This window comes from Salminus brasiliensis, chromosome 21, assembly GCF_030463535.1.
Source record: "Salminus brasiliensis chromosome 21, fSalBra1.hap2, whole genome shotgun sequence".
In the NCBI taxonomy this organism is placed as follows: Eukaryota; Metazoa; Chordata; class Actinopteri; order Characiformes; family Bryconidae; genus Salminus; species Salminus brasiliensis.
This window is the reverse complement of record NC_132898.1, coordinates 6,587,802-6,612,871: the sequence shown is the minus strand read 5'-3', so window position 1 is coordinate 6,612,871 and position 25,070 is coordinate 6,587,802. Positions and strand designations below refer to the sequence as shown.

The window sequence follows — 25,070 nt, the reverse complement described above, 5'->3', positions numbered from 1 at the left end:
ATCAACTAAAATATATGCCCCAATATCTATTAAATATACACCCAAATATCTATTAAATAGATGATGACATCTAGTTGAATGTGAAATCTAAGCCTAAACTTACCTTGTCCTAAAGTTTGGAATTACTTTATTTAACTTTACGAAAACAATAAAGGATCTGCTGCTAACATTTTGGTGCACAGCTTGTCTAGTCCCTGTAGAAAAGTACTACCAATAGATCAATCAATCATTGCTGAATGGCATCAAATCCTCACAGCAAACTCTCCAACCTCTAGTAGAAAGTCCTCACTGGACAGTACACACAGTTGCTTCAGTAATCTTGAGGCGTACACTGAACCCGAACCCTAATTTTTACTGTACTGGATACTTTGCTACTAATTTGAGCATCTGTAGGTAATCTACGCTCTAAAAATAAAGTGCGGCCAAATTTGGCGCCTTTTGTTAGTTAAACTATGGCAGAGGGCCTCCAGTAAACTACAGTGAACCTTGAAAGAAAGGGGGAAAACAGGGCAAAAGCAGCGATCGACTATTTAAGTTCCTTGTCTCCATTATTTCCCTGTCTGTCTATGTTCTTTGAATAGAAAGCCCAAAATAGTCAAGGGTATGCAAGTCAAAATCAGCAATTACTTTGTAAGTGATACAGAAATACACATTCCAGAATAACTCATTGTTTGGAAATAGCTGGTTGAATGTATTTAAGAGAACAATCGCAGGAAATATTGATCTGGGCCATTTTTAATCACAGTTATTTATATATTTAATAAACAGTGAAACATTTTTGCAGATTTGCTTGGCTGTTTTTCCAGCAATCAAGGCTTTGCCATTTATTGAACAACTGATAAACTGATTGACATCAATTCTGTCTGATAAAGCTTCAGTGACAAAACTGCACCTAAACATTACAAAAGACAACGAAGGTCTATGGTGCCCCCTTCAGTTCTGTTGCTCTACTGCAGTGGTATTTGAAAGACACATCATTGACAAGGACGTTGATGGATGCCTTTGGGTTTATGACTGAGTTTATGATGCAATTATGGTTAATGTAGATACTTGCTGTTGTAATCTGCTGCATTGTCCAAGACACATTTCTATTAAGGCCTGGTTCTCAGAGCTCTAGAGAGTTCCGTCTGTTGTTGGAAAATGTGCCGAGCTTAGAAAACCTGGCCTCTCCAGCAGGCAAACCTTCTTCTTTACGGCCGACCTGCAGAGAGATGCATATAAGACATGTACGTATGTATATGTATATGTGTGTGCAGCACAGTCTAGGCAGTAAAAATGAAGGGCTGACCAATATGAAGATACACTATATGTCCTAGACACCTCTTTAAATGAATGCATTCAGCTACTTTACGTTGCTCCCATTGCTCTAGACCATGCTGTGAAGTATTTGCCAATAGAATAGGACTCTCTGGAGCAGATAAACATGAACCTATTGGCACCATGTAGTTGTGGGCTCGAGGAGAATAAAAGCCCCTTAGCACTGAGCTGTGGAGCAGTGGAACTGTGTTATCTGGAATAATGGATGGTGCCCCATTCAATACTTGGTGGATGAGGTGCAATGGTGACTGTCCAACATCCTGAGTAACCTCAGTAACACTCTTGTTGCTGAATGCAATCAAATCCTCACAGCAGTGCTCTTCCAAAATCTAGTAGAAAGCTTTCTTCCCTGGACAGTACAAACAGTTACTCCAACAAAAGCAGCACTTAGCACTTGCTTTCATGCTTACACCGATGAATCTGTAGAACCTAAACAACTGGATGATACTACGAGACCGTAGATGAAAGCGTAGAAAGACTAGTTCTAGCAACTGATTTTTCCTACCCCACTCATGATGCGCTGGCGGAGTTCTTCGACAGTCAAAGGGCGGTCATCCTCCTCTGTAACTAACGACACATCTGTGTTGTAGTCCTCTCTGGAAGTGCATTTTCAGAATTAGCCATTTTAAGTCATAAGTCTTGTTTATGAGGTACTGGCACACCAAGCTGACCATCAGCTGTCCCTGAGAATTCTCTGACTGGCTGTAGTGACTGGTGTTGTCCAAAAGGTTATACTTCAGACTGGTATCTGAAAAACTTTTAGGGATTACCCAGGTGGCAGTGCCCTGAATGCCTCTTCTGACGAGACCTTTTTTCGACAGAGTTGTGAAAACTGACTTCAGCTGAGCCTGAAGACACCTCTAGGTAACTGCTCAACTGTTCAGTCGACACTGATAAAATACTTACCATTGGGATCTCATGCTACCTACCTCAGACCAGCTGCTCATCAGCTACTGCTACATGCCTCAGACCACTACCGACTACGTTGGAAGTTTACGCAGACTTTAACTACTAATCCTCAAATTGCTGCTATTATTATTATTATTATTATTATTACTACTACTATCACCACCTTTAATCATCATTATTCTTACCATCACTACCATGATTATATCAGTACACCAGCATATCAGCTTATGTGTTGGCACAGTGACTTTTTTGCAAGAATTTATATGAAAATGTATAAAAAAATTATATATAAAGTAGTTCTGACCTATTATGACCACTTGTGGTTTGAAATGGGACAGCTTGTCTAGTCCCTGTAGAAAAGTACTACCAATAGAATAGGACTCTCTGGAGCAGATAAACGTAAAGCCAGACGTAGGCTAGAGGGGTATAAACCCCCCAGGGGAAGAAAGATGAATCCAGACTTTAGTGAACAAGTGCATCAAGAAATTGCTTAACATCTCTTGGATGAAGATGTTCATTTGCAACATGACCAGAGGAGAAAAGGTCCTATTAAACCAAGTTACTTTGGGCATGTGATAAGGCACCTATTACCAGGAACTGTGGAAGGACTCAGAAGACGAGGAAGACCAAGAATGAGCTGAACTGAATGTGAACACAATGAGAACTGCCTTATCAGGGGCTAGTCTTCTTCAAGGGACACAAGACAGAGGGCTCTGTAGAAAGCTGACCCATCTGTGCGGTCAACCCCGCAAAGCTTTGACAGTGTAGTGACGTGACTTGATGACCCTTGGTTCAGCTCTTGGTCTACTTACCCAGCAACAGAAGGCTGGATGCCAGCAGCTTGTTTTTGCAGTGCTAGGCTTTGCCCAAGCAGTAACTGAGCCACCACCTTTGGGTCATAATCCTTGTCCCAGTCCTGCTAAAAGAGATTTAGATTTAGGTAACTCAGTCTGATCTCCCAGCATAATTCCCATTAGCATAATGGGATAAATCCATTATACAGTAAATTACAATTATGAAATTTATTATTAAATAATTACAATGATTTATTATTATGAAATAAACCCTGTTTGACCATTTTTTCATCAAATTACAACTATCCTGCTCCTGAGTGGTGCAACTCTGTCTATTTTCTGACCTTTAGTGAGCTTGCTCCCCACTGATGCCACAGTCATTAGTGGTCAGGATTCCAAAAGAACATAACTGACCTCGCCTGCCCTCTGTGGGAGGATAAGATGACTCTCCCTCTCCCCCAGGACTCAGCATGATGCTAGCCAGCACAGGCATCTGTTAGCTAACTTAAGAGAATGGTCAGTTTGCATTCTCCTTCAAGCAAGCTGAGCTGCCCAGTGATCCAATGATATTGTGTTAGCAGCAGTTTAAAAAGAAGTGGTTGCCTGGCTTCAGAAAGCATGAGCTTATCAACACCCTCCCAGCGCTGAGGGCATTGTATGGAAGGGGAGTGCTTTCTACTAAGGGGAAAGTGGCAATGATGAACCTAGGTCAAATCCCCTACATAGCTAAATTCTTAAAAAAGTAAAAAAAAAACCCATAATGTTATACACTGTCCTGTATCTCACATTGTATTTAGTGTAGGAGTTCATTTCAGGGCAGCGGTCCTCAAACACACCAATTAAGACATGAAAGTCACTCTTCTGATGTATTAATACACATGTAGTCTCCTGAAGTGTAGCATAAGAAATAAATCTCCAAAAACACGAGTTCCAAAGAAGATTTAATGTTGAACATGCAGGCAAGTTCTATTGCTGTGGTACCTTGGAATTGATGAAGGCCTGTACAGTGAGGAGCTCATTGGTCTTCTGCTCCACCAGGATGAGGTAGGCCATGATGTTGTTGTGTCTGATCCCGGAAGAAGAGCCCAGTAAATCCTCCACCACAGTTTGCTCGAAGTCAATCTTATCAAGCATACTATTCACTCCTACAATACAAAACGCACAATCACACACACACACACACACACACACACACACACACACACACACACATACACACACACACTATTTTTACTGCAGTAACAGCAAACCCTGAGCTTCATGAGCAGCATTTGAGACTTAAGCCAGGCCATCTTAGTCAACTATATATTTGGGTTTACATCAGCATAAATTATCAAAATATCAATAAAATAGCCTATAAATTGTAGTCTCTCCATCTGCTGGCAAATGGGAAGCTCGTGCACAGGTCATGTGCTCCAGTGTGCATGGACTAAGTTCCGTTTTTCACCTGAGGCTCATTTTTAGCACACAGGTGCTGTGTAGAGAGACGCATTACAAACGCAGCCAATCTGTCAAAGGGAGTTGACTAGCATTTAAATGGGGGGCATTATGGGCTTCTGGACTCTGAGAATTGTAACTTGTGCTTTGAGTATACTCTAAAGGACACGTTTTTTACACGCATCACTAAACAAGGATTCTGGATTCTTATTTTACACAAATGTGACTCAGGTTATGCAGGATTATGAAGTTTTAGCTCCATCCACCTGTCTTTATCTGGTCCAGGATCTTGCTGATGTCATTGGCTTGGGCTTCATACTCAAGGGCCTGAGCCTCAGCTACTCTCTTCTGCTCCTCTACCTCCTTTAGAGCTGCTTGGTGCTCCTTCTCTTGCTGCAGACCCTCCATCCGAAACCTCTCCATCTCCTCTTTGGTCTGGCTCAATATTCAGAGACAAAAAAAACTCACAAGTGGCTGAGAATTGTGAATGTGGCCTGTATGGGTAAAAGTGATGAAAGGTAGTGCATAATAGGTTGTTAAGAGACGTATGAAGTGAAACACTGACCTGACTGATCTGCTCTTTCAAAGCCTCGGCCTGTGTGTTCTGCTCATTCACGTAGTTAAAGAGAGCAAAGTTTTTGTCCTCAACTGCAGAACAGAGAAAATACTATAATCCCTAAATATTCAGTTATTAATCTTTTATCTAATTATTTTTCCTTTATCTAATATTAATCTAATCTAAGACTTTCTTATTAATTGAGAAATCTCACCCTGAATGAATCTGGTGACCAGTGATTCCAAATCATCCTCGTTTGTCACCTTCTGAATCTTCTGGAAAACTTCCTCAAGAGTCTCCAGTGTCTCCTGCTGAGAGTCTGTCCTTGGCTGTTCCTTCATTTCTGTCATTATTTATAGTCAATTTTATGACATTATTTAATCACACAGCATCAAAACTATAATAGATAACAAAGCAAATGCATTTTCTTTTCTAACACAAAAGTATGATCTAACTGACTCTAACAATCTACACTGTGTGCAGAATTATTAGGCAAATGAGTATTTTGATCACATCATCCTTTTTATACATGTTGTCCTACTCCAAGCTCTATAGGCTTGAAAGCCAACTACCAACTAGTAAATCAGGTGATGTGCATCTCCGTAATGAGAAGGGGTGTGGTCTAATGGCATCAACACCCTATATAAGGTGTGTTTAATTATTAGGCAACTTCCTTTCCTTTGGCAAAATGGGTCAGAAGAGAGATCTGACGGACTCTGAAAAGTCAAAAATTGTGAGATGTCTTGCAGAGGGATGCAGCAGTCTTGAAATTGGCAAACTTTTGAAGCGTGATCACCGAACAATCAAGCGGTTCATGGCAAATAGCCAACAGGGTCGCAAGAAACGTGTTGAAAAAAAAGGGCGCAAAATAACTGCCCATGAATTGAGAAAAATCAAGCGTGAAGCTGCCAAGATGCCATTTGCCTCCAGTTTTGCCATATTTCAGAGCTGCAACGTTACTGGAGTATCAAAAAGCACAAGGTGTGCGATACTCAGGGACATGGCCAAGGTCAGGAAGGCTAAAAAATGACCACCTTTGAACAAGAAACATAAGATAAAACGTCAAGACTGGGCCAAGAAATATGCGAGTGACTCTTGATGGGCCAGATGGATGGGCCCGAGGCTGGATCAGTAATGGGCAGAGAGCTCCACTCAGACTCAGACGCCAGCAAGGTGGAGGTGGGGTACTGGTATGGGCTGGTATCATCAAAGATGAACTTGTGGGACCTTTTTCGGGTTGAGGATGGAGTGAAGCTCAACTCCCAGACCTACTGCCAGTTTCTGGAAGACACCTTCTTCAAGCAGTGGTATAGAAAGAAGTCGGTATCGTTCAAGAAAAGCATGATCTTCATGCAGGACAATGGCTCCATCACATGCATCCAAATACTCCACAGCGTGGCTGGCCAGTAAGGGTCTAAAAGAAGAAAAAATGATGACATGGCCCCCTTGTTCACCTGATCTGAACCCCATAGAGAACCTGTCGTCCCTCATAAAATGTGAGGTCTACAGGGGGGGAAAACAGTACTGCACAGTACTACCTCTTTGCACAGTGTCTGGGAGGCTGTGGTGTCTGCTGCACGCAATGTTGATCGTAAACAAATCAAGCAACTGACAGAATCTATGGATGGAAGGCTTTTGAGTGTCATCGTAAAGAAAGGTGGCTATACTGGTCACTGATTTTGTTTTTGAATGTCAAATGTTTATTTCTAAATTGTAATAAATTGGTGAAATCTGGTGAAACCTGGTGAAAATAAACAAGTGAGATGGGTATATATTTGTTTTTATTAAGTTGCCTAATAATTCTGCACAGTAATGGTTACCTGCACAAACATATATCCTCCTAAGATAGCCAAATCGAAAAAAACTTTGATATTTGAGTCTTTTGGGTTGATTGAGAACATAGTTGTTGTTCAATAATAAAAAGAATCCTCTCAAATACACTGTATGTGTTGCAGCCTGATACAAAACTTATGTCTTCTGCTCCCATACTATTAGCATTACCAGTAGCATAAAATTTAATCCACTGACAGGTTAAGTAAAAAACATTTATTATCTAGTTACAATGGCACCTATCAAGGGGTGGGAACTACATATTAGACAGCAAGTGAAAAGTTTGTGAAGGGGATGTGTTGGAAGCAGAAAAAATTGGCAAGCGTAATGATCTGAGACTAGGCCTGTTTACACCTGGCAATAACGTGCGTTTTGTATCTGGATAGTAACTGGATTCTGTGTATACTAGTCATCAAAATACGTCCCCAGTGTGAAAAGATGGGTTCTGATTTTAAGCATAAAAAAATCAGAAAAATTGACCTGTATTATGTGTACAAAAAAAAAGAAACATTCTCCTACTTAAAAAGATGAGAGAGGTCTGCAATTTTTTAGGTACACTTCAACTAAAAATCCAGGAAATCACATTAAGGATTTTTAAATTTATTTGTAAATTATGGTGGAAAATAAGTATTTGGTCAATAATAAAAGTTCTACTCAATACTTTGTAACATAACCTTTGTTAGCAATGACAGAGGTCAAACATTTCCTGTAAGTCTTCACCAGGTTTGCACACACTGTAGTTGGTATTTTGGCCCATTCCTCCATGCAGATCTTCTCTAGAGCAGTGATGTTTTGGGGCTGTCGCTGGGCAACACAGACTTTCAATTCCCTCCACAAATGTTCTATGGGATTGAGGTCTGGAGACTGGTTAGGCCACTCCAGGAAATTAAAATTCTTTTTTACAGAGCCACTCCTTCGTTGCCCGAGCGGTGTGTTTGGGATCATTGTCATGCTGGAAGACCCAGCCACGTTCCATCCTCAATGCTCTCACTTATGGAAGGAGGTTGTGGCTTAAAATCTCACGATACATGACGCCGTTCATTCTTCCGGATCAGTCGCCCTGTCCCCTTTGCAGAAAAACAGCCCCAAAGCAAGATGTTTCCACCCCCATGCTTTACAGTAGGTATGGTGTTCTTGGGATGCAACTCAGCAGTCTTCTTCCTCCAAACATGACGAGTTAAGTTTTTACCAAAAGGTTCTATTTGGGTTTCATCTGACCACATAATATTCTCCCAATCCTCTTCTGCATCATCCATATGCTCTCTGGCAAACTTCAGACAGGCCTGGACATGTACTTAAGCAGGGGGACACGTCTGGCACTGCAGGATTGGAGTCTCTCTCGGCATAGTGTGTTACTGATGGTAGCCTTTGTTACTTTGTTACTTTCCCAGCTCTCTGCAGGTTATTCATCAGGTCCCTCTGTGTAGTTCTGGGATTTTTGTTCACCGTTCTCATGATCATTTTGACCCCACGGGATGAGATCTTGCGTGAGGCCCCAGATCGAGGGAGATTATCAATGGTCTTGTATGTCCATTTTCTTACAATTGCTCCCACAGTTGATTTATTCACACCAGCCTGCTTGCCTGTTGTTTTTTTTTTCAGCATGTGAGTTTATTCACAGTGCAGTTGGGATCAATACATGCTTATTACTGATTTAACAGTAAAAAGTGAGTGATATGTGGCTAACATTCCTATGGATGTGATAACTGATCAGGGTTAGCTTTGTACAGCAAAATAAACTTCAGTAAAAGCGTCACATTATTAGCAAACACATGAAGAATGGATGAAAGACAGATTAGACACTTGTGGTCCTGCAGAAAGAAGTTGTGGCTATGTAGAATAGGGCTGTCACCAGTGAGGCTATGTATTGTCTCACCTTGTTTGCGGCTGAAGTCCTGTGTGTCGTCCTGGCTGCTTCTTTCATTGCACTTGGTGATCATGAATTCTTTGAGACGGCGCTCATGGGCGATGACCCTCTCCAGCTCCTTTACCTCAGCATTATACTGAGCCAGGTCCTTCACTGCCTTGTCTTTCATCATCGTCATCTTTGACTGGGCTTCCACTCTGAGGAGCACAAACACACACATTGTTTTGCAAATGTTCATGTAAAGTGGAAATTCAAATATGTAATGTTACGTAATAATATAATATAATTACATTATGTAATTATATATAATTATAATAAAAATCTAGGGTACAGCAATAATGACATCTAAGGGTTTAACACAGGCTCTACCACTGCAGCAAAAATCAGTTGAGTTTTGTTCACCTTGCATCATAAGCTGCTGTCGACTTGCTGATGACATCACCAATCTCCCGCCGTATTTCCTGGAGCTCCTGAGAAAGAAAGAATAAATTAACCCTTGAAAACCCAAAGGGTATTATGCAGTTATTAACCCTAATGCAGAAACTACTGTGAATTAATTGGTAACTGTTTGGTTTAGTATCACTGAACCTTTCATTTAAACCCTTTAGCCCCATACTCAGCCTCTCTTGATCATCATCAAAGAACCAGAGAGCTCTGACCTTGTCTAGTCTGCGATGCAGCTGCTGAAAGCGGGTCCTCTCCACAAGCAGGGTCTCCAGCTCCTCTCTCAGCTGACTATTCTTGGCTAGCTGCTCATTGAAGCGAACGAGAGCCTGTGGGGGCATAGCACCAGGAAAAGGTCAATCAGACAGGTAATTAGAAATGTAAATGTCAGGATATTTGAAGGCACTTTCATCGTACACAATGCGGACAATGTGGTTGTTGCTACAGTGTTACAAGGGGCTTCTTCAGTGGTTCTTTAATAAAGGCAAAGGTTCTACACAGAACCAAGACAACTAAATGAACCATCTGAATGCTAAAAGAGTTTTTCCCTTCTCTCTACAGTATAAAACTTCTATGTAAAGAACACAGATTAATAAGATGGACTTGTACTAGCAGATATTTGCTAGGAGTGCATTACCAGGAGATCCACCAATAATAAAATAATAGAATGCCTCCCATCCAAACACAAGGCTGGGACTTACTGTGGTATCATTTCCCATGATAACTGTATTGCCACCTCCTACTTTGACACCAACACAAATTTCCCATCAGCTGTGGCTAACATACAGCCATTGCTATTGATGATGCTTAACTATAAAAAACACAATTGGCCAGAGCAGCCATTCCATAAGGTTTGCAGAAAAGGATTGCTGACTCATAGAGGTCTGAGAGAGATTCTTCTGCTTGTAATTAAGCTGCCCTGCTTTTGCTCACCCGGTCCAGTTTATACTCCAGGGTGCGAGAGGTCTTCTGGGTTTGCCTGGCCAGAGACTTCTGGCCGTTTGAGGTGCTGACCTCTCCTTTTCTCAGCTCTGCCAGTTTCTTCTCAGTAGCCAGGATCTGTATCACACATGCATATTGTAAGCCTCAAAACATTACTGAAATAGCAGTTGCAACAACAGTTCAGAAAGTTCTTGCATAATTGCTGACCCACTTTGACATGCTACTATTTGAAAATATGTTTGGAAAATGTCAACTGTACAGACATAATTCAGGCTTCAAAATTTAAGATTCTCAGTTTGCACACTGCTATTTGATATTGTTAGCTCTATTAGCCTCACAGATCCTTTACAAAACTAAATAAGCATACTTTAGACACCAGTCATGTCTTGGCTGATTGACTACATTTACACTCTGTTCACATATATCCAGATATTTTTGTAAATGTTGGGCTCCAGTAGTGTTTCTAAAAAGCTCTTTTTCCACACAAGAATGCAAAAACTGCCCTAAAGTGCTCACATTAGACCTTTCTCTCAACTGTTGCTTTAAATGTCATTCAAGGTTTGATTTGACATCACTGGGAATCTAATAGGATTAGCATGAAAGCAACAGTCAGACAATATATATATGTGTGTGTGTGTGTGTGTGTTGGCAGGTAACCACCTCTTGCTCCAGCTCTGCATGTTCAAGTCTTTCTCTCTCCAGCTGCTCGTCCAGCTGGTCTCGCTGGGACAGGAGAGTCCGCAGCTGCTGGACGTCCCGGCTATCGCTCTGTTTGCGAGTTTGGCTCTGGGACACTTGCAGGCTCCTCTGCAGCTCCTCCTGCTCCTCTCGTAGCTTCTCCAACTCCACACTGTGGAGCAGTATAAACACACACACATGCACACACACATGCACTTTTTATTGGATAGTCAATTAAATGGCTATAATTCTGTTCTTAATGGATGTCCTTTATATTCATGTATACTATATGGCCAAAAGTATTGGGACACTTATTCATGGGTGCAACTTAAAATATCTGAATGCATTCATTAGTAGGGGTGTCCATAAACATTTGGACATAAAGTGTATGAGTGAGTCAGGTGGTGTAGTGCAGTGGCTGACTGTGAGACCGACCGCTGTTTGCGGATGAGCTCCTGTGACTGGAGGTTGTATGCCTGCCGATCCCCTTCCATGGTGCGGAACTGCCTCTGGAGTTTACCCATCTCTGTCTCTGCTGTGGTACACACACACAAACACACACACACTCCAACTACATCCACGTTTATGTGTTTGTATATTAGCTGTTCAAAACTGTTCAAAAGTTTGGATTCACTCATGTTGTGTATTTAAACATTATGCATGTTTTTGATGTTTTGCACAACATTTAAGACATATTAAACATATTAAAGCAATGAAGCATTTTCATCTTAAAGTATCAGCTTCAAAATCAGTGTGATACCCCCCTCTACTTGTAATATGGAGAACAGCATCTCTATCATTGCAGACTTGGCATATTGTGCTGTTAGTGCCCTATGTAACTTTAGTGAGGGAGGCGGGACAACAATCACAAGATCATGTTTGTATAAAATCCTGTAATATTGCTCTCCCACCTCAATCCACATGCTCCTTTCACTTTCAGTGAGGGTTCTGTATCTCTTAGCTTGTCAACAAATGCATGTGTAAAGCATGTTCTTAAAGAGTGGCTCAAAACAAGAATTGCACTCCTGGACTGCAGGGGGTGCCCAGAAGCAAGACATATCAGTTCTTGCATATCGCTGCTTTAAACGCAAAGTACTGGACTGCATTTTCTGCCACTTCTCACCACTTCTGAAATATTTCTGAATCTTGCTGAACAAGTATATCAGAAATATTGTGCAGATTACAACCAAATTGGAATTAATGACTAATTAATGTTAACATAATTGATTCTACACTTTTGTTGATCTGTTGTTTTTCATATCTGTGAATGTGAATACCGGTTCCATCAATGTCGATGTCACTGCTAACAGAGTGAGCACTTGTTGCTGATCTTCCATGAGGCATGTCGACAAGAAGGACCCCCTAAAGGACGTTGAAGGCACTGTGGTTCAGTAGTTCATATAAACAACACAGAAAATTAGCAGTACTGCTGAGCTACATATATCCTATATATCAGATTATCATTATACTAACATACCATGATACCGCTCTTCAGTTTTATTCATGTATTTGAGAGATAATAAGAAACATAATAGAAGGCAATAACACATTCTGCATGGAATCCAGACTGACACAGTTAGATATGGTGTATGTGATTGACTGGAGCTTTACACTCACATTTTCCATTCAAATATTTAAATACAGTACTCCAAAAAAACTGTCCCCATCCATCTGCAACTCGTGACCCGCAAACCTCACTGGTCCTTAAGATTGAACTGCCCTGGGCCTAGTTTAATAAATACAGAGCCCACACAAGCCCATACAAGGTAGACAAACAAAATTCAGAGACTTAAACCATTCCCTCAATTTAATAATCTGTTAATTACCAATCAGTTTCCTTAATTTAATAAATCAGTTTTTTGATTTAATGAATCAGTTTCTCAATTTAATAAATAATTTCCTTGATTTAATGAATAATTCCCCCAATTAAAAAATATAATATAATAAAATATAATATAATAATATTATTATATTTAATATTTAATTTCTTTGAATTAATAAATAATTAATTAATTGAATTAAAAAAAATGTTTCCTCCATTAAATAAATTATTTCCTTATTTTCATTAACAGGTCCCTCAGTTTCCTCAATTTAATAAATTGTTGACGTGTCTAAATAAATCGTTCCCTCAGTTAAACAAATTGCTCTTAGTTTAACAATCTGTAATTTAATAATTTAATAAATCACTCCTTCATTTTAATACATCGTTCTTATGGTTTAATAAATCTGTGATCCTTCCTTCATTCCTTTAAGTTAGTTGTCTCTGTATGTTCATGCTTTCGGTACAAAAATATCCTAAATTAGCTCTAGAAAATGAGAAAAGAGGTGAATCAGCGCTACAGGTTAAGGGAAATACCTCTACATGATCCCCAGCTGTTTTGGTTGGTGGCAGTGTGAGAAATGTGCCTTTTATAACAATACGATGAGAAAAAGGAGAAAAGTGTAACCTTAACTAATGCGGGGTTGTGAAAAAGGTGTCGTTAGATGATAATGTGTAAAATTAAACAACCTTACCTTTAACAGCAGCTGAATGAAGTCCGGCAGCACAGCAAACACTCGCTACAGCTGCCCTCAGCTAAGAGTGTTTCTGCCAGGCCTGCGTGCAGCTCCGGAGAGAGTTGTTAGCAACCGTTTCTAAGGCGCTAATATTCGCTTACGACCACAGGGGGCGCCAAATCTCCACGGTTCGGTGTTAGAGAAGAGACACCACATCCTTAAGCCTATTGTACAGAGCTTTACTGATAATAGTGGATATTCATGTAACCTGTTATTGCATAATATGAAATGTAAATGGAGAAAAAAGGCAGACTGCTTCACAGATCTTTAAAACTACACTTTATTTCAGTTAGACACAAACTGTAAAACATTAACAGAACCTTAACAGCTTAATTTTAATAATGAACATTTTCATCATTGTTTCAAAATTAAGTTAAAAGGAATCATGAATCATAAGTAGAAATGTTTTTTTTTTTAATGAAGTTCCTTGATATAAATCCCCCCCACGTTCTTGTTTTGCAATCCCTACCCACTAGCCCCGACTCCCCCATCACCCGCTGCTACCAGCGCTCAGAGACTTAATGGCTAGCAAATTTCTGTAAAGGATGCTAAGGATGAAAAGAACATGGTTTCTACAATAGGATAATGATCCTAAATACACCTCAAATCCCACAATGGACTATCTCAGGAGGCACACATCAAGGGTTTTGCCATGGTCCTTACAGTCTCTGGACCTAAACATCATTGAAAACCTGTAGATAGACCTCAAAAGAGCAGCGCACTGCTGAAAACATTAAAGAAATGTTTAATCTTTAACTTTACGCTTATTGGAAATCAGGTTATTAGTGCTCATTTTGTTGGTCCAATCATTTACCCTCGTTTTCCTCAGGTGGTATTGGTGGGGCGCCCTCTAGAAAAGTGCGAAAGTACTCCACTGTGTTAAGGTCTGGGTGCTTAACCAACAGATGGCACTTTGGACCGTAGTACGCTCCCACCAGTGCCATATTACTAAGTAAAGTAACCATTACTTGCGCAATAGACTTCTCTTTGTCGCTAAGACCTGCATAGATAGGAATAAATATCACCCATGTCACACAGTAAGCTAAGCTGGAGACAGTAATGTCTCTAGCAAGGTTATACTGTTTAACTGGTTTCATGGCCATGAAGGTGCACATGAAGGAGATCAGGGACAGAACGCCATTAAAACCTAGCATCAGGCCAAAGTTTAGGACAGGCTCCACGGGGCAGGACAGGAACCGTATCAGAAACTTCACTTCCAGGCCAGCCATGTAACGGGACAGCGAGGGCCCGTCACGCATAAACCAGCCACAGAGGCCCATCTGGAGCCCACAGCATGCGAGTACCACAATCCAGCAGCCAGGCCCTTGCAGGTTCTGAAGGTGAACGGGAGCTCTTTCAGGGAACTCTGTTACGCAGACAATCTGTCAGAAGAACAGAGAATGTGTGTCATGAAATTAGGTTGGTTGTAAAAGGGTCCAAGTTCTACATACAAACAGCTAAAAGGCTAAAAGGTATTTTTTTGTCCATGGGCACCCCCTAGAGGTGGAGAGTGTAGAAAAACACAAGAAAGGGGAACCTCCAGGACCACGGTTGGGAACCACTGCTTTAGATAATAGGATCTTTTAGTTTAAATAAATGCATTTTCTGATCTTACAAAAGTAAACATGGTGTCCCACAAGGGTTGGTGCTGGGCCCATTACTGTTTTCCTTCTTAAGTACATTGACAATACCTAGGCCTAGTTCAGACTGAGGCACCATGAAAAGTGAAAACGTGTGGATTCCAACTTTACACCATTATTGTAATTTCATATTCTTTATCATCTTAATATTTGTCGTCCTGGATTACCTGTAGGGAGATTGCCAGGATGGTGGACAGAGTCACTGTGGGGAATATGGCGTTCAGAGGTTGCTGCAGACGACATACTGTATCCCCCGGCTGACCCAGAAACAGCACCAGACTGGCACAGCCTGCCATCAGGCTCATCAGGCTCAAGCCACTGAGCGTCCCTCCTGTGGCGCTCACCAGCGGTGTCCCTCTGTGTTTGAAGAACAAGACACTCACCCCGGCCTGGCAGGCCAGAAGAAGAACTCCTGCCAGTGTCAGTCCTATTGATTCGTAAGAGGTCCATGCCAGGTACGTGTAGGTGGGCAGGCTACAGTTGGTGCTGCGCAGAGAGGACCACTGGCCAGATGGACAGGGTGTGCACTGGATATCATCTTTTGAAGGGTATCAGACGAAGTAAAGCGTGTAAAGCAGGAGGTAGTAGATGTCAAACGGTTTTAAGTAATTAGTACTTAGGGTTAGTGTTTAAATTGCACAGAAGCTCATTCAAGGATTGCTAATCAGACACTGATGTATTGGAGCTGTTGTTTGAGGGATCTACCTATTCTTGTTTGGTGAAGAACCACAATCCAGATACAAGTTATCTATCACCCTTTGAGTCTCTGGATCATTTTGAGAAAAAATGAATGGGGTGAGGCAGTCATGGAGGCCAAATAATGACCTACAAAACACTGACAGACACTCTTGGCTATCTGCTTGTTTTATATTATATCATGAGGGTCACATTGGTTCACACTTTTTACAGTGTCATGTTCTTACACTCAAAATGGCAAATGGTTCTATATAGTACTGGATAGTAAATGGTTCCCTCACAGGAATCCTTTTGGTGATAATAAAATGTGGAACAATCTACAATATGTCTTCTACTAATCTTTACCAGGCAATGAAGCAAGAACTCTGTAAAGCACCACATCCAGTACAATATTTACATTACTTACACACTGGTAAGCTTCTGTTGTTCTGAGTTCAGGGACATTTGCCAATTAAAACTAACAACCATATCAGTCAATAAGACACTGTTTCATTTTGGACCATACACAATTATATGACATAGTATTAACAGTGATAGGATTTTTAGCAAGACAAGCATATTTACCATTAGTGTTGGACACAGATGGAACTTGGCTTTCGCCTTTAACCCATCCGTACAGTGAATACACACATACACAGTAGTGATCAACAACAGTGGCAGCCCAGGTATCGAACCCACAACCCTGCCATCAATAGCCTGGAGCTCCAACCGCTGAGCTACAGTCATATCAGTCAGGCCCTAGTATAGAGATTGGCTGTAAAGACTCACAGCTCAAGTCAACTCACCAGTTTTGTTCTGGAAGGTTCCCTCTTTGCAGTCAATGCAATCGAAGCAGCAGGAGTGAAACCCTTTAACTATGCGTACTTGTCCTGTCTGGCAGTCAGATGAGCATGTTGACGTTGGAACCTGCCCCAAATAACACAGTAATGTTCAGTCTGAGTTTCTTAATACTTCAAAAGCACGAATATCGCAAAGCCATTTATTAATACCACTGAGTTCATAGTGTGCCATTGGATCATCTGCTTGTCAATTGTGATGTTCCGGGTGAAATTGCCGATGTCTCTGAAGTTGACAGTGTTGTTCTGAAAGATCCAGACCACGACATCGTAGCCAATGCTTGGGTTTCCCTCAGCATCAAACTCTATGTGGGCATTGTTCAAGGTCAGAGACACCTTTTGTAGCTTCTGTAGAACCTGTGGACAAGATCGAAAAGTTCAGACAGTGTTTACCCAGCTGGCCACCAACGTTCATAGACGTCGCAATCTGGTTATCGGGATAAACATAATATAGTGTCAGGACAATGTCTAATGTCAATGTTAATTTGACGTAGCAAAGTTTCAACAATTGACATTGATTCTTTGCTGGTTTTAGGTTTAAGTGATGTTAGGTCTCTAAAATCCATTTAAACGTCTTCCGAACATCACAAACGCATCAGTCATACAGTCATAAGTCACACAGGCGTAAAATCAAGTTAGCTTTCATAATGTTTACACCCACACAACTAAATTGTAATTGTAACTACAATTTAACATCTGTTGGATGTTGGAGCTTGATGTCAACCCAGTTTTTGTGTTTGTCAGATATGTGACAATGCTGGGTTTGGCGACAACCAGATTTTCATTTACTTTTAAAATTCAACATCTGTTCTGTGTTAGAGTCTAACATCTTTCTGACGTCTGCTTTCTTGGGTCTGATGCCTGCTGGGTAGTTTACTGTGCTACAGTGCAAAGAAAAGACCTCTTGGCATGTGAAATCATCATAAATCTTTTCAGTCACATCAAATATTAAAAATGATTATATTAAATTACTATAAATTATAATTATTGTATTATATTAAAATATTAAATATGATTAAATGTTAAATTGGGCTTGACTGACTGATATGGTTGTTTGCTGCCAACGGCTATGCTTCGTAAACTGCAGGAACAGTAGTAATGTATATATTTCAGCACAGGGTCCAATTGCTTTTCTGAACATATGTATGCTGATCAACCAGCACCAAATCACCATAAACCAACTCAGACCAGCCTGAAATTAATGTTTTTTTTCTCAGTAGGGTGTTTTTTTTCCAGTGCTTGTAATTCGGCCAGCTGACCAGATCAAATGGGCCCTAACTGTAGGGCCTGCATGTAGATTCAGCAGCTGTCTGGATTGGTATCCTACCTGCCATGGATAGATTTTGTCGTGTTTGGGGTGTCTGGAGCATTTGGTTGCACTGCAGCCAAGCGTGTCATGCAGTGCGTGTGCCACACTGTAGATGGCGGCATACACACTGAAAGCTGTGCGCTGCACAAGCTCCGTATCCACTATGCTGGCGTTTGCAGAAGAAAGGTTCCAGCAGTCTGGGCAAGGGTTGTCCAGTGGGGAAGTGCTGGAGCTCGGCTGTGGAGCGCCCTGCTGGAGCCTCTCTTTGTCCAGCTTGGCAAAAAGCTCATGGACATACGGGCTGAGCAGACTCACAGATTTGGTCATATCAGCAAAGGCCAGTACAGTGCCTATGGTCTCAATGCCAGGCAGTGCGATGAGGCCACTGTGTAGAGCCCAGGCTGTGCTAGCCACCCACACTGCTGTCATGTTCATTCTGATTACCTGCAAAGGATGTAAATAATTAAGGCATGTTGGAAGCTTTCTGTTTTTTTGCACACACAGTATACACTATAAGGACAAAAGTATTGGGACACCTGCTCGGTCACTGTTTTTCTGAAATTGTATGGAAATTAAAAAAGGTTCTCCTGCTTTTGTTGGAGCAACTGTCTCTACTGTCCAGAGATGTTGTTCAGTAAGTTTTAATTAGGATGTTGGAATAGACAAGCTGTGTGTGTGTATATTGGCATATCTGTGTCATCAATGGGTGAAATATAAAGTAGCTGAACGCATTCATTAGAAAGGGTGTCCACAAACATTTGGACACATAGTGTATTTAATTGTGCCTTTAGAATTAAACATTATGCATCACTTAATATGTTCACATCTCAGTTCATTTGCGCCATCACTGTTAATATGTAGTACACTATTAATGCATCACTGCCACCTACTGGATACATTATGCATTGAATACATTATGAATATTAAAATGTAGCTTTAATTGTGAAACCTGAATATTATTTGGCTTTAAACAGTCCACTGTTACGCAAAGGATTTCATCTCACCTCTTTGAAAAAAGCTGTTGTTGCTTGGGAGACTGAGAACACCACCACCACTCCGACCTTGGTCTCCTTTATGCGTTCCAGGATTTCCTGAATCATTGGCACGGGGTCACTATAAATTGGTATCAGCCCTTCATATGCTACACAAATACCCTCTTCAGAGGCCATGCTGGACAACTGCTGCTTTCCCTGTTTGCCATACTCGTCCTCACTGCCCACCACTGCCACCCAGTTCCAGCCGAACTCCTTCAGCAGCTGCACCATGGCTCTGGCCTGCCAGCGGTCACTTGGCACGGTGCGCACAAAGGAGGGGTACTGCAGTTTGTCGCTGAACTCATCACTGGTGGCTCTGTAGCTGACCTGAAGAGGGTAGGACTGTGAGTTCTACACTGGACTTACAAAGCTAATGTAGCTTACAGATAATAAAAGCTACCAGCCTAAATGATCACACACATGCCTCAACCCAACTTGGATTACTTTTTACTACAGACAGGCAATTTTCAGACAGCTTTCAGACGTCCAATAATGCTCATAGTTCACTGAGAGACCCCCCCGTACTAATCTACAGAAGTAAACTTCACACTGCAGACGTGCTGTCTTGGCTGGTCGGATACATCTGGAATAAGGGCAGGATACATTTTCACTTTCAGGCTCTCATATTTCATGCTCTTACCTAGAGTTTGTTGGTGGCAGAGTTTGAAGGTTCTTACCTGTGGCATCAAGAAAAAGCCAAGCAACTTGCCAATGACGGCGGCTATCTCAGAGTTGCATGGGCCAATGACGGCCGTCACGTGGGTCATGTACTCAGTGTAGTTACACTTGACCTCCAGTTCCTCTGTGGAACCGGTGGTAAGGAAGCGCAAGGTGGGCTTCATGATGACCGCCGGTTGCCTGCAGCAGTCATAGCTTTCGAAGCCCAACTTGACACCAGGGATGAGGCCGGGCGTAGCATTGATCTCATCTATAGTGTACTTCATCACCAGTGCCATTGCAAGACCATACGCATCGATACTGTAAAAAAAAAAATGTATGTGTGTAAAAATGTGTGTGTGTGTGTGTGTATATATATATATACACATACACACACATATAAAGTACAAAAGACAAATCTGAATGAACATAAGGAGTGATAGAAATATCAAGTGAATTCCATTTGCAGTTACTGCAATCATAACATTGCATTCAGCCTTTTCACATCAGCCATTACATTAGCACCACTGACAAGTGAACTGAAAATCATTCATAATCTTCATCTACAGTGCCATCTGTCAAGGGTTGGGATCTACATCCATGTTACTGAATACAGTGAAGCAGTGGTGCTCCCTGGACTGACCACCCAGTACCAGTAGGCACCTAACCTCACTAATGTGGCTGAATGCAACAAGGAGCTCACAGCACATGTGTACACCGTTCCCATAAAACTAAAGGCTATAACTGCAGCAATGGATGTACAAACACCCTGTTAATACCCTTGATTTCAGAAGAAGCATCGGACAAGCAAGTGTCTACAAACCTACCTACTGGACCTACAGTAAAGTACATGTGTATGGTCCAAGCATTACATAAGCTCTCCAGAAACCTTACATGTTAAAATATCTACTGAAAGTCAATCTAGAGGTATATGACAACAATGACTGCAATAGCAAGCACAAGCACCTATTGCAGTGAATATCATCCGGTTCCACTCTTTCGCTCAGGTTACTGGTCAGCTGGTTGATGGGGAAGAGTCCACCTAGTAGAATATCCCCTGGAGATCTAAAGAGATTTGTGGAGATGTTCTTGAACCACAGTGGATTCTCTCCATGGCCAGCCTTAAGCAGGTAGCACAGAAGCAGCAGTGTCCACAGCCCAGCCATCCTGCAGAAATGCAACACTGGCCAGTCTGCGTATTTGATGGTATTTGAGAAAACACAGAATTCATAAGAAAGAAAGAAAGTGATCGTGGCTAGACCTGCTTTGGGAGAGGAGGGAGAGCAATAGGGGGGTCTTACCTTTGAGTAGTAAGAGTGCTCTCCCAGTGGTCTGTAAGGTGTCTTGCTTTGTAGTTCGGAGACACAAGCAGAAACACGTTGTGGGTTTTAAAATCTGGCTGCTCTTCAGGGTCTCGACCCTGAAATATCCACACACAGGGGCGGATGTGTATTTAAATAAGTGGTTTACATAAAGTTGCCATTGGACCCACACATTTGTATGAGCACTTGCTGGTTCTTTGATTGCTGCTCAGATGTTCAGAGATGCTTTTACAGAGGCTTATTTATTATTGCACAGACAGAGAGAGAAGTGTAATCATTTGAATGCCTCTAAATTGATCTTCAGGTAAGAACAATCTATAGAGACCTTGTGGAAGCCATGCTTGCATTGAAAGTGAGCTCAAAATGCTGAGCCCTTTGACTGGACATGTGTCACATTTGAGCTAATGTACAGGGATCCTTCATGTGCTTACTATGCATACTATGCACTTTGTGGATGATATGTATGTTATGTATTTCATTATGGTGAATAAATTAGCCTATATAGGTGAGAAATGGAAATGAGGCCAGCTGCAGGTGCTCATGTTTCACTCACTTAGCATATTTCCATTGTATTTGCCTGTGGGTTTGGCTCATAGCTTTTAAGAGTAGATTTGGGTCCAAGGCATGTTAAAAAGAAAGATATATACACATGTTTGTGAGCAGTACTTTGAACAAAGTAAGTCAAGCAAGTTGTTTAATCTACAGTGAACCTCTATGCTAATGGCTGACTTTGCTAATAACCTGCTATTGTGTAGGTACAGTATGTCATACACATGTAGCTATAGACTCAAACAGTAGTTGTTGACCCAGCTCATAATATTTGTGTTTTTAGTAAAGGCATTTATTATTAGATTTATTCTCTAGTTTATGTGAAGCAGCATTCAATAATTTGCTTTAGTCTAGGCTTAATCTGTTGTAGAAAAGGGTTCATTTAAGGGTTCTCAAAGCATCTTAAGAGGTTCCTCCACAATTTTAAACAGTTTCAAACTGAATAAGTTCCTCAAGGATCTTATACTTTGTGTGTACAGTGTGTATCCCTTATTTTAGCTTATATCAGCTAACAAGCAGAAAGGAACAGGGTAAAACCTCAATAGCTAGCTACATTAGCCAAATGTGCCACACACTGAAAATGCATATTGGATCTCCACTATGTAAAACATATATTGTGAAAGCAAGAGGTTTGTCTTAGTAAACTTTTAGTCAACATCCTTTCACAGCCTCAGTTATTCCCAGTCCCTCAGCTGAACCTCTTCCAGGTCCTGTGCTGCTGAGAGACTGGAAGAGACTGTCTGGAATCATTAAAGCTGTGACAGGATGTTGACTAAAAGCTTACTAAGATAAACCTCTTGCTTTCAAAATACCCTCTCATACAGAGTGGAGATCCCCATATGCATTTTCAGTGATTGACACATTTGGTTGATGTAGCTAGCTACTGAAGTTTCACCTTGTTCTTATATGCTTGTTAGCCAACATTAGCTAAATTTAGGGTTAGACGCTGTATATGATCCTTGAGGAACTTTTGGAGGTTCTTTAGTTAGAAAGGTGAATTGAGGAACCTTCAAGGAACATTTTCTTCTGCAAACCTTTTCTTAAAGGTTCCACAAAGCACCTTAAGAGGTTCCTCCACAGTTTTAAATTGAAGAACATCCAAAGGTTCCTCAACAATCTTATACTTTTAACCATTTTAGTAATTACTTTGGTACATCTCTTCAGTATTGTTTATCGGTAATAATCCTACAGTTTCCTCAGGAGTATTGGAATGGAAAGGCATTCTTTTGCTTTGTTATTCACGGAAGAAATTTAGATAAAAGAGTTTAAAATCAAAACATGAATTTTGTGATTATTTTTGCAATATTATGATTATGTTGACAAGCCACCAACTTAACCAAGCTGTTGTATTATTCTGTTGTGATGCTTTTCCAGGCTTTTACCACAGCTTCTTTCAGTTGTGGTTTGTTTTGCAGGGTTTTCTCACTTCAGTTTCCTCTCCAGGAAGTAAACTGCATGAGTTAAGGTCTAATGAATGACTTGGTCAGTGTAAAACCCTCCTCCTTACTCCTAAAAAAACCTTTATTTGAATTCGCAATGTGCAATGTTTTGGATCATGGTCTTAATGCTCCATGATGAGGCAGGAGAAGTTAATCTCGATGATGATGATTTCTTGCAGATTGACAGACAAAATGTTCAAGGTTCCTGTAGATTTCTGAATTTATTCTGCTGTGTCATGTCATGTGTCATGAGTTACATCATCAATAAAGATTGATGAGCCCCTTTCAAAAGTAGCCATGCAAGGCCAAGCTTTAGCACTACCTCCACCATGCTTTATAGATGCTTTTGAGAAAGTTCATAAGCAGATTCTTTCTTTCTCCAAACCTTGGCCTTTTCATCATTTTAGTAGAAGTTAGACAACAGTCTGGTCTTCATGTTGATTTTTCCTTTTTAACAACAAATGCAGTCTTCACAAGCGAAACCCAGGCTCAAAACAAGAGTAGGCACCCGGGCAACAAGAAACACCTGTCAGTCACGTGTTCCAACATTTTTGCTCACTTAAAAAAAGGGGTGGGTTCAAACAAAAGGCGCCATGTTCAAAGTTATTTACATATCCAGAAGTAAGCATTATTTTTTATACAGACAATTTACAGAACTTAGTAAGTTCTCATGGTTCAAAAAGTTCAAAAAGAAATTCTCCTGTTTTCTTGTAAATCTTCATGGTTTAATAGTGATTAAATATTTCAAAAGATTAATAAGAACAATGTGTTACTAAACAGGTAAACAGGCAAGTAGAGGACAAGAGAGCATGGCAGGTTTGAAGGTGGTGTGGGTTCTGATCAGGTACCCGTCTAGAGTCTATTCATTTTGAAGAACGTTGTGGGACCTGCAGCTACATCTATGTCTGCTGAAAGTTGATGAACAGAATTTAAGATGAAAACAATGTATGTAGAGATAGACCTGCTGTGTTCCAACTTCAACAAGATAGATTTCACACCTGCTGCTACTCTCAAAATCCATGATGAACAGACATTTTGGGGCCTTTTTTTATTTATCCTGGGGGATATGCCCACAGACCCTTTCCCCCGCCCCATCCACAAATCTCTTGTTACATCCCTGTACACAGCTTAGTCAAAGGTATCATGTGGCCGTAGAGGATTTGCATGTTTTAGTGATACATTACACCAAAGTATAAGCTAAAATGTTTGCATGCACTTTTGGCTGTTATTTCACTGCCGTTCCAATTTGACCACACATTTCCAAGTGTTTGCATAGTTTGGGGCTGAACTGGCATCAGGAACGCTTCTCTGCTTTTTCCTTAAGCTTCTTTCGGGACAGACATCTGTAAAGAGAATCATGAATTGCAGTATTGCAATTCAACCTTCCTCACTTTTATATTCATGCTTTGAATATTTAGAGCTGAATACTGAAAGATCATAAAATGGTTAGGCTTATTACACACTAAGGTGTATTATCCAGTAACTACACGTTCTTCTGTAGGCCATTCTTTTCAGATATACAGTAATTTGATGCAAAAAAGCTACAGTTAAGGATTTTGCACTAAATATTGCTATGTGACACATTTGAATCATTGTCCATGGCTGTTTAGTAAGGATAGCCCACTCTAAATAAACTAGCTACGTTTGCTGGATGGTAAAACTTAAGGCTAAGTGTAGTATGGCAAGGTGCTAACAACACACCTTACCCATGATTAAATCATGGGCTTACATTGTGTGCTCTGCTAATGTTGTCATTGCAGCAATTGCTGTTGTCTCTCTGTCCACCAGGAGGCAAACTTTCTCCACACGGTCAGAGCAGTATGGTGTGCAGAAAGTTGTTCTTCAAGGTAGAGATGAAAAGAGCTGTCATTCCTGCTGCTATCTTCACGCAGATCTTTGACGTAAGTAGCTTAAGACCCACATCGCTTTTTATCTGCTTCAGTCCTGGAGAGGAAAGTTTTGATTTAGTTTACACAACACAAAGCCAATGGTGTAACTAGAAGCTTATGAGCCCTTTTGGAAAAAAGGTAATCAGTAACAAAAGGCAGTGCAGTTTACTTGTTTACTGGCTATTGCTGTGTGTCAACCAATGCTTTTTTACATATTTAAACATAAAACTGCTGAAATGTCTTTAACTAATAATTAATAAAATGTAATTGATAGAAATGCTATTTTCTTGAGAGTAAAATGTTAGAACACCCGTTGGAACCCACCCACACATTTATCACTACTTATAATGTCTAAAGTTTGAATGAGGG

At 40.8% G+C, this 25,070-nt stretch overlaps 2 protein-coding genes across 5 annotated transcripts; both read right to left on the bottom strand.

Moving 5' to 3' along the window:
* Nucleotides 1-717: 717 nt before the first annotated feature.
* odad1 (outer dynein arm docking complex subunit 1) lies at nucleotides 718-13,366 on the bottom strand. Of its 4 annotated transcripts, none has more exons than XM_072666301.1 (15): nucleotides 13,289-13,366; nucleotides 12,052-12,136; nucleotides 11,210-11,309; nucleotides 10,757-10,946; nucleotides 10,088-10,213; nucleotides 9,370-9,483; nucleotides 9,113-9,180; nucleotides 8,720-8,907; nucleotides 5,228-5,356; nucleotides 5,023-5,105; nucleotides 4,724-4,892; nucleotides 4,002-4,165; nucleotides 3,039-3,145; nucleotides 1,823-1,913; nucleotides 718-1,201 (listed from the first exon to the last, which is right to left on the bottom strand). In XM_072666301.1, the coding sequence occupies exons 2-15, from the start codon at nucleotides 12,116-12,118 to the stop codon at nucleotides 1,106-1,108; spliced, it is 1,692 nt and encodes a 563-aa protein (XP_072522402.1). In that variant the 5' UTR covers nucleotides 12,119-12,136; nucleotides 13,289-13,366; the 3' UTR covers nucleotides 718-1,105. The 4 variants fall into 4 exon arrangements, with proteins under 4 accessions (XP_072522402.1, XP_072522404.1, XP_072522400.1 ...); XM_072666303.1 differs by having other exon boundaries at nucleotides 3,039-3,142; XM_072666299.1 differs by lacking the exon at nucleotides 13,289-13,366 and having other exon boundaries at nucleotides 11,210-12,133.
* A 770-nt stretch (nucleotides 13,367-14,136) lies between these two features.
* Nucleotides 14,137-20,668, bottom strand: tas1r3 (taste receptor, type 1, member 3). The gene is made up of 8 exons (XM_072666517.1): nucleotides 20,469-20,668; nucleotides 19,523-19,823; nucleotides 18,816-19,172; nucleotides 17,830-18,255; nucleotides 16,656-16,859; nucleotides 16,452-16,572; nucleotides 15,138-15,508; nucleotides 14,137-14,712 (listed from the first exon to the last, which is right to left on the bottom strand). Exons 1-8 carry the CDS (start codon nucleotides 20,666-20,668, stop codon nucleotides 14,137-14,139), a joined length of 2,556 nt encoding a protein of 851 aa, XP_072522618.1.
* Nucleotides 20,669-25,070: the final 4,402 nt, after the last annotated feature.